The sequence below is a fragment of the Neltuma alba genome, unplaced genomic scaffold, assembly GCF_004799145.2.
Source record: "Neltuma alba isolate B1F8T4 unplaced genomic scaffold, ASM479914v2 tig00011609_pilon, whole genome shotgun sequence".
Taxonomy (NCBI): domain Eukaryota; kingdom Viridiplantae; phylum Streptophyta; class Magnoliopsida; order Fabales; family Fabaceae; genus Neltuma; species Neltuma alba.
Genome location: NW_021636260.1, coordinates 1 through 12,422, shown reverse-complemented (window position 1 = coordinate 12,422; position 12,422 = coordinate 1). Strand labels below are relative to the sequence as shown.

Genomic DNA, 12,422 nt, shown 5'->3' with positions numbered 1-12,422 from the left:
TAACTAAAGCGGCTCATTAATCATGATACGTTGCCAGTTAGCGCAACCGTAAAACCGGTACCTGCTTCATTTTCTCCTGCTCTCTCTTCCGCAGTTCACTGCCTTGAGTCCTTTGATGCAGCCGAAGTCTCTACTCTTCCTTCCTTCTCTCTTTTCTTGTACCTTTTACACATAACATAACTTTATTGAGACATATTTTCCGAGTTATCCTATAACATCATGCCTCCTGTAGCTCCCTCTGAGAGCCCCAAAGGAAAGAAGGAGAAAAAGGAGAAGAAGACTAAGAACAAAATTTCAACTGAAGAGGCATCCATTGGTAAGGAGAGCACGAAAAGTTCTAAGCTTACAAGAAATATGAAGGTGTCTGATTCTGACCAAGATGGGTTTTCGGACAAGAAGGCGAAGAAGAAGGAGACCAAGAAGCGTAAATCTTCGGATATTGATGGGGTTGGAGAGAAGAGCGAGAGTAGCTCGGAGTTAGTTGAGCCTCAAAGTTCGAGGGCGAAGAGTCAGGAGAAGAGAAACAATAACAAAAAGCCGAAATTCGAGGAACCTGACATGGGGGAGGAGGAGGTCGAGAAGAAGAAGGATCCCAATGCAATTTCGAACTTTCGGATATCGAAGCCCTTGCGGGCGAAGTTGAAGGAGAAAGGGATTGAATCTCTATTTCCCATTCAGGCCATGACCTTTGATACCATTCTCGATGGTTCTGATTTGGTCGGTCGGGCGCGCACTGGTCAGGTGCGTTCTCTTTTTATCCTTTTGTGTATTTACAAATGCTTATGATTTCCTGGTTCTTAATAGTTACAACACGTATTTCTGGGGCCCGGAGGTGGACGGAATTCCTGTTAAGTTGATATGAACATTTAGTTACATAGTTGCTATAACTCTCGGAGCCAAAGTTTCAAAAAGATCATTCTGCATTTGACTGATTTCAACTTTTTATCGTTTGCATTGATTGTCAACTGTTGGGAAAATGTAGGGTAAAACACTGGCTTTTGTGTTGCCCATATTAGAGTCTTTAACCAATGGTTCGGCTAAGGCATCCAGAAAGACTGGCTATGGGAGGTCTCCAAGCGTTCTTGTGCTCTTGCCCACTAGAGAATTGGCCTCTCAGGTGCATTACGCAAGAGGCGGTTGCAGAAAAATCTTCATGTGATCGATATATGGATATTTGTTATTCCTTTTGTTTATAATGTGTTATGTGATGCATTAGGTGTTCTCTGACTTTGAAGTCTATGGTGAGGCGTTGGGTTTGATTTCCTGCTGTTTGTATGGTGGAGCTCCATATCAAGCTCAAGAAATTAAGCTCAAGCGAGGTGTCGATATTGCTGTTGGAACACCAGGCCGCATAAAGGTAATTACCATGTTGCATGCACGTGTGTCTCTATGTATTATGGAGCTGCTGTTATTCCTTGTTATGGTTATTAAATTATGGCTAGGATGGAAGCTTCAGTTTGTCTAAGAAAGAATTTATTCTTGATTTATATGTGAATATCCATGTAGGATCATATAGAGAGACAAAATATTGACCTAACTCAACTAAGGTTCCGTGTCCTTGATGAGGTAGATGAGATGCTGAGGATGGGTTTTGTTGAAGATGTTGAATTCATTCTGGGTATGTGTTTTTCCCCCTACCTGTAATGCATGGAATGCTGCTATGCTTCGATTTTAGGGTAAATTATGCATATCTGATGGAAGATACTTCAATTACTCTTCACATTCTTATCTGTTGATATTCTTTACTCCATATATGGTTAAATTGTCACAGATTATTGAGATGTTATCCAAGGTTTTTGGGATGATAAGATATTTTTCAGAGATGTAAAAATCTGCTCTATATGTTATGCAGGTAAGGTTAAAGATGTTAGTAAAGTTCAGACACTTCTATTCAGTGCTACTTTGCCAGACTGGGTTAAGCATGTATGCTTCTGTGTGATGATCTCTAGTGTCAGAATTTTTTATTGTTACAAAAATTTTGTTGCCAAATATGATTTTGTTGCCAGATTTCCTCAAAGTTTCTGAAACCAGATAAGAAAACTGTTGACCTCGTTGGGAATGAGAAAATGAAGGCTAGCACCAATGTTAGGCATATTGTTCTTCCATGTACGAGTTCTGCCAGGTCCCAGCTTATCCCAGACATTATTCGCTGCCATAGCAGGTGAACTTTTATGATTCACTTGCAATATGTGCTTAATATTTTTATTTTATGGTGAATCTATTGAATTTGGCGCATCATTATATTTTGATGGTTTTGATTCAGTGGAGGCCGGACAATCATATTTACTGAGACAAAGGAGTCAGCTTCTGAGCTTGCAGGGCTTTTGCCTGGAGCTCGAGCTCTACATGGGGACATACAACAAGCACAACGTGAGGTGAGATGTACGAAAATTTATGATCTGTGTCATAACTTTTGTATCCTTGTAACAGATATGTTTGCTTTTGGTTGATTTTTTTGGCGGACAACTTTTTTATTTCTTTTCTTTTCTTTTTTTATCCGCTGAAATCCACCCTGCCACTTGCAGGTCACATTGTCTGGCTTTAGGTCTGGAAAATTCATGACATTAGTGGCCACAAATGTAGCAGCTCGGGGATTGGATATTAATGATGTTCAGTTAATTATTCAGGTACTTCTGGCGCATTTACTTAATTACTTATATTATATTGAGTCAATATTATGACTTTCCTAATCTGTATGGTGATCTTTATATTTGGTTTAGTGTGAACCTCCACGTGATGTAGAAGCCTATATTCATCGTTCTGGCCGCACAGGACGAGCAGGTACAAATGGAATGCAGATAATTCAAAACAGAAAGTTTAGGGTAATCAGATTTTGATAATGCTGGCGTTAAAATTTTCAGGCAATACTGGAGTCGCAGTTATGCTTTATGATCCAAGAAGGTCAAATATATCTAAAATAGAAAGAGAATCAGGCGTGAAATTTGAGCACATATCAGCTCCTCAGCCTGTTGACATTGCGAAAGCTGTTGGTGGTGATGCTGCTAAAATGATAAACCAAGTGTCCGACAGGCATTTTTTTCCCCCTTATGTGCAAATGTTATTTTATGCTGTCTTTGTTGTTAACAAATGTCATAAATGCAGTGTAATTCCTGCATTCAAGTCTGCTGCTGCGGAACTTTTGAACAACTCTGGTTTAACAGCCGTTGAATTACTTGCAAAAGCTCTTGCCATGGCTGTTGTGAGTTCCCTGTTCTCCTAACATTTCCTCAGTCTATCTTTTTGTTGCAATTGTAATTCCCTCGTCAAACCCTTCATATTCAATATGCTTCTCTAACTTGGGAAAAAAATTGATTGTATAATGTGCAGGGTTGTACCGAGATAAAGAAAAGATCACTTCTTACTTCCATGGAGAATTATGTCACATTACTTCTTGAGATTGGAAGACCCATCTTCACACCATCGTGAGAACCTTACAGTGAACCACGCTCTTAAACTAAGACGCTTGCATGTTGTTCTAAATCAGTTCCTGATTAATATCTTAATGATTACCTAAGAATACTTGCTAAATTTTTTTGGAAAGGTCTAGATGTTTGCCTTACTGATCCTTTCATTGTTGTTTTTTTTTTTTTGGGGGGGGGGGGTAATAGTTTTGCATATGGAATCCTCAGGAGATTTCTGCCTGAGGAGAAGGTTGAGGCAGTGAAGGGTCTTACTCTAACTGCAGATGGAAATGGCTCCGTCTTTGACGTGCCAGCTGAAGATTTAGATATATATCTTGCTGGTAAGATTCTACTTTGAGCTATGCATGTGAATTAACTTTGTAGGGGTTGATTTGGCCCTACATTTAGCTTTCATTTCGGTTGTTATTTTTCTTATTAAGTGATGTTTACTCTTTAGGTCAGGAAAATGCTGCTAATATAAGCTTAGAAGTATTAGAAGAATTGCCACGTTTGCAAGAAAGAGACCAGTCAAGAGGGGGCAGATTTGGTGGTGGTGGTCGTGGCGGGTTTGGTAATAATAGAAGTAGTGGCCGTGGAAACAAGTTTTCCGGTGGAAGAGGAGGTGGCAAGAATGGTGGTTTCTCAAATCAGAGGAGTGATCGGTTTTCCGGTGGTTCTTATGGTGGGAGAGGCCGTGGCGGCAATAGAGGGGGGAAGAGATGGTAAAGAAGATATGGAGCTGAGGTAGTCAAAGATGACTAATTTTTTTTCTTTTTTTCCGGCCAACGATGACTAAAATGCTTATAGCAGTAATTTTTTTCAACATAAAAATGAAAAATATTTACTTAGTTCTCTTCGTAACTCATTGGATATCATTTTTGTTCACTCTTCGCTAGAAAGAAAGCGTGAGGTTAGGTTTTTGTCTGTAAAGCTGAGCTCATATCTGGGTAAGAGGACTACTTTTCACCTTATGATAATTGTAATGACATTGTTTTGATTGAAATGCCAAGTCTACAGAAAATAAAAAAGAAAGGAAATTGTACCTGACTAAAATTACAGGGAAAAATTTATTAATACATGATAATTATATTTATTCCCGATAATTTATTGGTTCAGTTGCGTTTTTGCCCTCTTATTGTATGTTTTCAATCATAATTCATGTTTGGAAGTCTCGCAGTAAAATAAAATAACTTACAGTTCTTGTGCTGCGACCACGAGAAAAGAACTGTTGGGGGGAAAACATGTTCACTTGTCCTGTCGTTCGTAATTTCACGAGTTCAAGAAATTTAAACTTGACGTTTATGTTCAACTTTTAATTCATCTCTATGTATGAGAGAGATTTATCCTTGCGTAGAATGGAATTATATAAACCATTGTGTTTCATGTACGAGGGGGTTGGGGTTTTACTTGTAGGCCTTAGTGTCAGTTATTATGGTTACCCGCCTGGAGTTCAAAACTGGCGAACCCAGATGTCTCAAGAACTGCCTTTCAAAATTAATAGAAGAATGCAAGAATTTCAGAGAGGCCAAACAAATCCACGCTCAGATTGTGAAGTCCCCACTGTTACCTACCGATGACCAATATTATCTCATTACTCGTCTCCTCTTCTTTTGTGCTTTTTCGAATTGGGGTTCGTTCACTTATGCTTCTAAGGTTTTTCGGACGATAAAGCACCCGGAAATTCGTGCCTATAATATCATGCTTAGATCATACGCGGATTTGAAGGATGATGGTGAAGATAGCCACATTTGCAGGGCTTTATTGATTTATAGAGAAATGCTTCGCAATGGCATTTTACCGAAAAACCTCACTTTCCCCTTCCTTTTAAAGGATTGCACTAGGAGGCTGGATGAAACTACTGGCTTAGGAATTCATGCCCAAGTCACCAAGTTTGGATTTTATGATGATATTTTTGTTGGGAATTCCTTGATAAATTTGTACATGGCATGTAGGTTGTTAAATAATGCGAGGAAGCTGTTTGATGAAATGCGAGTGAGAGATATTGTCACTTGGAACTCAATGATAATTGGGTTTCTGAGAAATGGAGAGCTTGACAATGCAATGGAATTGTTCACGAGGATGAGTGAGAAGAATATCATAACCTGGAACTCCATTATTACAGGGTTGGTTCAAGGTGGCCGACCAAAAGAGTCACTGCAACTTTTTCATCAAATGCAAGTTTCCAGCGAAGACACTATGGTTGAGCCAGATAAATTCACAATTGCTAGTGTCCTTTCAGCTTGTGCTCAACTTGGTTCGATAGACCATGGGCAATGGGTGCATAGTTATTTGAGAAGAAGTGGGCTAGATTGTGATGTGGTACTTGGAACAGCACTAGTGAATATGTATGGTAAGTGTGGGCATGCAGATCAAGCAGTTGAGATCTTCAAAGAAATGACTAGGAAGGATGCTTCAGCATGGACAGCAATGATTTCGGTGTTTGCCCTTCACGGCTTAGGTGAGAAGGCTTTCGATTGCTTTCTAGAGATGGAAAAAGCTGGAGTGAAGCCTAACCATGTAACATTCGTGGGGTTATTGTCTGCTTGTGCTCATTCTGGTTTGGTAGAGAAAGGTCGGTGGTGCTTTGACATGATGAAAAATGTCTACTCAATTGAACCTCAGGTTTATCACTATGCTTGCATGGTTGACATTCTTAGCCGAACCAAGCTGTTTGAGGAGGCAGAAAGGCTAATAAGAGACATGCCAATGAAGCCTGATGTTTATGTGTGGGGTTCATTACTTGGAGGATGTCAGATGCATGGGAATATAGACCTAGGAGAAAAGGTAGCTATCCATTTGATTAACTTAGAGCCTCATAATCATGCTTTCTATATGAACTTGTGTGACATATATGCCAAAGCTGGCCAGTTTGATGCAGCTAAAAGAGTGAGAAATCTAATGAAAGAAAGAGGAATCCAAAAGGAAATCCCAGGTTGTAGCATGATTGAAATATGTGGGGTGGTTCATGAATTTTCTGCAGGAGTTTCATTGAACCTTCCGACGGAAATTTTTTTGATCGTAAATGAGTTAAATAATCAGATGAAGTTACCAGGATTGTGAAAACCAGTATCTTGTGTGTATTCCATATACGTGTGTGTAAAGGGTGGATATTATATTTCCATATACCAGGATTATATATGGTGCAGCCGTCTTTATTTATTTTATTTTAATTTATTTTTTGTTGAATTAGATGAGCAAATACTAATGGCATGATATTATAAGCGGAATTCAACCGATGACTTCCAACTTCCATGGAACTTTCATGCCACTATTTCAATTTTTTCATATTTATGATATTTGTTTAATTATTTGTATGCTTACGTAACAAATTAAAGCATATATTTCTCTTATTATTTGTGTATTTCCTTCAATGACAATTTTCTTTTTAAATTATTGAGTTTTTAGCCAATTTTTAAAAATTGTTTTATTGTTAAGCCACGTGCAATTTTCTCTCACTACAATTTCGTCATATTTCATTCAAAAATTTCCTCCTCCAATTTACATTTGAAATATCACTCCCACACCCACATACTGTTATTACTATTGCTACTGTTAATGAGAAAGTATGGGATCTTTTATAAACTCCCCTCCTTAATGAAATCCACATAATGATTAAAAATAAAAAATATTTTTCTATATATCCATATTTGGAGTTATGATTATTCAAAAATTATTAAAAAAAACAATGTACTCATCTTAAATTTTGTGTAAAATATGAGTAAATAATTTACTTGACCTGAAATTTCCTGAATATCAATATCATGACTTTGGTAGGGCCAAAAGAATCACGACCCGAAGGCTTCTAGATGCTAAATTCCTGTTTTCCTTCTTGTTTTTGTTTTTGTTTTTGCCATCCGGATGCTAAATTGAGTAAATTCGCCGTATGTAATTATTTGCGGGAAATAAAAGAAAGAAAAGCATGTAATCGATGGACCTTATTATGATTATCAATTTAGGGACCACGCCATCGCGGGTGTGCAACGGTAATCCTTATCATATTATTACTTTCGGTCCTAATTATAAGACCCAGTTAACTAATTTGAGGAGATTAAAGAAAGAAGTTAAGTTAGTTGTTGTCTTTTCTAAAATATTCTTACTAATCAATTATATTGGTTAGAACTACAATTATTAAAAGGACTATCTTGGAAAAAATGTATAAATATGAGAGACAACGTGGATTGGGGTCTTATATTTAGGACCAAAATAAAAGTCAAATAGAATCTTATATTAAAGAGCGGAGGTAGTACTATAAATGGTCTGTTTAGTTGAATTCAATAATGATAAAAAATATTACACTGATAATAAAAATTGCATATTTTTTTAGTAATGTTTATTTATAGGGGCTCTCTATGAATACTCAATATAAGCATGCAATCCTTTATAAAATAACTATTTTGTCCTCACTAAATTGTGAATCATCATCAAAAGCCCTACTACCGAGAAGTTTCACAGTGAAGTTGATAACCATTTTTCCAATACATCTAATCTCAAGGGATTTCATTGAAAGTTGATAAATTCCTTTTTCTTTCCCTTTTCACTGACCAACAAAACTAATAGCTCGTCAGTATCCAAATTTCATATGAATGATGCAAAAAGCCTATCAAGTTGCAAGAAATGAAAGAATAGGAACTCGAAAGCCTGGGAAACCAAAAAAAAAGAAGCAAAATAACATAGGAAAAGAATTCATAAAGCGACAATTTTGAATTTGATAGTGCTGAAATACAAAGATGCATATTGTCTTAACGAAGAGAGGAGAACCATAAACAAGAACCCATAAAAAAACAAGAACAGACCGTCAATTCCATTAGCCAATCGTCCTCCATTGAGAGAGGAATGATGGAGCCGACAGCGTTGGTATCTTGAAGAAGCTTTTCTACACATTTGAGGGTTTGAATTATTACTAAGACGAAATTGATATTTTTACTATATATTAATTTTAGATAATTATTAAAAAATAACTCGTTACACCGTCTTAGAAAACATACCAGACAGTATCCTTGTGACTAATATTACATTACATTTCCATTGCACTGCAATGCATTGACCAAACGGGTCCTAAGACTATTTTTTGGTTCCTGATTTAAGCTTTTTTTTTAATTGATATAGTAGAAGTATAAACGGTGAAAAATATACAGAAATATTATATTTTAGGAAGTATTCACTGCTATACTAAAAATTGATTAGTGTCTGAATAAGTGAAGAATTTAATTAAGATTTCTATGAATACATTCCTTGTCAAACCTAATCAATGTGGCAATTATTATTTTCAATTAAAAAGCGAAATTGCTCATATTTCGAACGATTTCAGTTTTGTCTGCCGGTGAGATTCTTCACAATAATATTCTCGCGTGATTTCCTCCCCAGAAAATTAATTCATCAATAATGAAATACTCATACTACCTCTTATCCTTAATATAAGAGTTAGTTAACTAATTTGAGTAGAATGAGAAAATTTATTAAGTTAGCGTTGTTTTTCCTAAAATACTTCTACTAATCATGTGTATTAATTAGAACTATCATTTGATATAATCTTTAATACGTGCAACTAATAAAAGAACTACTTAAAAAAAAATAAATATGAAAAAAAAAATAGATTGAGATCTTATATTTATAACTAAATTAAAAGTTAAACTAGTTTTTACATTAAAAATAGGAGTTAGTATATTTTTCTTTTGGATGAATGAGGAGGCAAAGTTTTTGTTCATCAGGTGCAATTTAGAATATACTCCTCCGGTCCTAAATATAAGAAACATTTTGTAGTGTACCGGAGGAAGTAATATATAAGGAGACAAAACTGAAATTGTTAATGATTTCACTTTTTAACCAAAAAAATTAAATGTCACATCTGTTATAAGGAATGAAAATTGTTTTTTAGGTGAACGCTTTCTGTACAATATAATATTTAGGTAAATTCTTCTAGCATTTTCATTTTTTCATTTGGGGGGGGGGGTGGTTAGATTCGCACGTTTGATTTGGTCGTTAGGTGTCAAACCTACCTTGAAGTTGAAGGCCACAATGTGGTCCCATGAAGATGCCAGATAATGCTACTGAAATACTCCTCCGGTCCTTATTATAAGACCCAATTTGACTTTTTATTTGGTCCTAATTATAAAACCCAATCCATTTTCTCTCTTATATTTATGTATTTTTTTCCAGGATAATCCTTCTAATAATGATAGTTTTAGTCAATATACTTAATTAGCAAGGATATTTTAGGAATAACAACACTTATTTATTATAAATAACCAACTTAACTTACTTCCTTAATCTCCTCAAATAAGTCAATTGGGTCTTATAATTAGGACCGGAGGAGTATGAAATAGTAACTTGGTCTCTGTAACTTGGCAGCCTCATTTCTGTGATGGATTATCTATTTGGTATGAGCCCTCTGGTTTTAGCATTGGTGACTCTGTGTTTCGCTGCTGTTGCAATCAAAATCCATGGCAGAACCAACAAGAGAAGAAGATACCACCCACTTGCTGGCACTGTGTGGACCATCTTTTCAACTATCACAGGCTGCTGGATTTCATCACTGAGCTCACAAGAAAGAGGAAAACTTACAGGATGCTTGGCTTCTTGAGAGCTGAGGTTTATACTGCAGATCCAGTTAATATTGAGCACTTTCTCTCTGGAAACTTTGCAAACTACGGCAAGGTATTTCATTTCTTGAACTAAATGATCTATCTTTCTCTTGTGCTATTCTAGGAGCTCAAAAAATTGTGTGGTGAAAACTCAAGGCTGAGTTAGACATTGAAAAACTGCTCTGTTTTGGGTTAAGTTGTAAGAAGTTGGCCCAGATATGTGCGCGGATATGAAGAATTTCTTTGTGGTTTGCTATAAATCCTTGAAAGTTGAATTGCATCTTTCTTGATGTGCACATTATGCTTCATTGCAACCTAATAGCAAACACCTAAACAACGTTAGGACATCTAAGCAATCTTACAGTATCTCGATTGAGATATAGAGGGTGTTTGGCAACCCTTAAAAGTGTTTCTCAGAAGCACTTTTCCGCAAAACGAGACAAATTTCTCCACATATTTACTTCGTAAACCGTTAAAAGCACTTCTGAAACCATGGTTTGGTTTCCATCTAAACACCCCCATAAAGAATGATGGACTTCAGGCAAAAAAAAAAAATAATGATGGAACAATGTTATCAAATGAATGTCTGTTAATCAAAAGGTTTCGATCTGTTATTGCAGGGTTTCCTATCAACATAGTATTTTGAGTGATCTTCTGGGTGATGGAATATTCACAGTGGATGGAGTGAAGTGGAAACATCAGAGGAAGGCAGCAAGCTACCAATTCTCCACCAGGTTATTGAAAGACTTCAGCAGTTCAGTGTTTAGAACCAACGCAAGAAAGCTTGCAGGGAGGGATAGTCTCAGAAGCTGCAATTTCAAACAACACTGTTGAGCTGCAAGTAAGAAATTAAGTGAAATTGATGGGTACCTAAGTGAGATACTTAACTCTACCCCAAAAGCTAATTGTTGGGGGGTGAAAGAACCAACCCACTTGAATATCCTATTGGGCATCTCATGCTACTTGGTATAAAATTTAATATCCTATACTACTAATTCTCTGTTAAAAATAAAAGTTGAAGAACCAAGGTGGAGAGTGCTAACCTCCACTAGTGTGGATATTAACATTCCCTTTTCTATATGCAAATTATAATATAGTGTTTTTGTTTCCAACCACTGAAACAAGAGAGGCTCAAGTCTTACCTTGCTGGTCGTTGGCATGTAGGGCTTATTCATGAAGTCAGCGTTGGATTCAGTATTTAAGGTTGTGTGGTGTGTAGAACTAGATACCATGTGTGGAACCTATGAAGAAGGTACCCGATTCTCCAATGCTTTTGATGAAGCAAGCACAGCTACCTTTTATAGATACGTTGACGTTTTTTGGAAGATCAAGCGACATCTGAACATTGGATCAGAAGCAGAGAAGCAGTACTTAGAAACAACGCAAGAGTAGTAGACAATTTTTGTATAAAGTAATCAGAACAAAATTCAGCAAGTCCAAAAACAACAAGATGATCTCCTGTGAGTACAACTTTTCCTTAACTAGAATGCTAGTTGCATTGTTTCTTTCTTTAGCACCACTACAATGGAAATTTCAAACATTATTTGAATACGACATGTGTGTACATATATATATGTAGGAAATTTTCAAACATTATGAGGTTGTTTGAAGGAATGAATATAATCACCGAAGAGCCTCAGCAATGGACCTTGTTCTAGAATGAATATAATCACCGAATATAATCACCGAAGTAAGCAGCATGGACCTGTCCCCAGATTTTGCCGTTCATGTTGCACACTTGTTGTTACATTTTTTGGTAATTACATTCCTTCCATGGGACCTGTTCTGCTTTTCCCTGCATATGGTGTATCATGTCATTTTTTTCCAGTTTGAATGTATAAACATATTGTTACAATGTGGCAAGCGTCCATATGAGTGTTTAGAATTCCTAATTCCTAAAACATTCTTAAGGTTCTGCCAGAGTGAACATTTCATTTAATAGCAGAAAATATGTTTAACAGGTGGTGAATGGTGATATGTTGTCAAGGTTTATAGAACTAAAAGAGACAGATCCAAAATATCTTAAAGACATAATCCTGAGTTTATCATAGCTGGGAAAGATACAACAGGAAGCACTCTTTCCTGGTTTGTTTATCTGCTCTGCAAGCATCCCCATATACAGGAAAAGATTGCACAAGAAATCTTGGAGGCAACAAAAGTGCGAGGTGATGTAACCGCTGAAAAACTTGCAGCTAGTTTAACTGAAGATGCCCTTGAAAAAAATGCAGTATCTGCACGCAGCTCTAACTGAAACGTTGAGGCTCTACCCAGCAGTTCCAGTAGTAAGTTACAATCCAGGCATCAACCTTGTAATGAGTTTCAATCTTATCCTTTGACGACAAATATGGACATACATATTTAAAGGACATGACATAAATACCAATAACTATGCAGCTGAAGAGAGAATAACACAATAGAGTCGGATGTATATGACTCAGTT

The 12,422-nt window shown here is 36.6% G+C and overlaps 2 protein-coding genes and 1 pseudogene across 2 annotated transcripts; all 3 read left to right on the top strand.

Moving 5' to 3' along the window:
- The first annotated feature begins 219 nt into the window (after positions 1 to 219).
- LOC114715721 (DEAD-box ATP-dependent RNA helicase 7-like) lies at positions 220 to 4,249 on the top strand. The gene is made up of 14 exons (XM_028900595.1): positions 220 to 741; positions 983 to 1,117; positions 1,217 to 1,357; positions 1,507 to 1,618; positions 1,853 to 1,923; positions 2,007 to 2,161; positions 2,264 to 2,375; positions 2,526 to 2,627; positions 2,721 to 2,781; positions 2,862 to 3,030; positions 3,103 to 3,199; positions 3,328 to 3,422; positions 3,609 to 3,742; positions 3,859 to 4,249. Exons 1-14 carry the CDS (start codon positions 220 to 222, stop codon positions 4,125 to 4,127), a joined length of 2,175 nt encoding a protein of 724 aa, XP_028756428.1. The 3' UTR covers positions 4,128 to 4,249.
- A 578-nt stretch (positions 4,250 to 4,827) lies between these two features.
- LOC114715720 (pentatricopeptide repeat-containing protein At5g66520-like) lies at positions 4,828 to 6,461 on the top strand. The gene has a single exon (XM_028900594.1). It carries the CDS (start codon positions 4,833 to 4,835, stop codon positions 6,459 to 6,461), a length of 1,629 nt encoding a protein of 542 aa, XP_028756427.1. The 5' UTR covers positions 4,828 to 4,832.
- A 3,277-nt stretch (positions 6,462 to 9,738) lies between these two features.
- Positions 9,739 to 12,264, top strand: LOC114715718 (cytochrome P450 704C1-like; annotated as a pseudogene).
- The last annotated feature ends 158 nt before the right edge of the window (positions 12,265 to 12,422 follow it).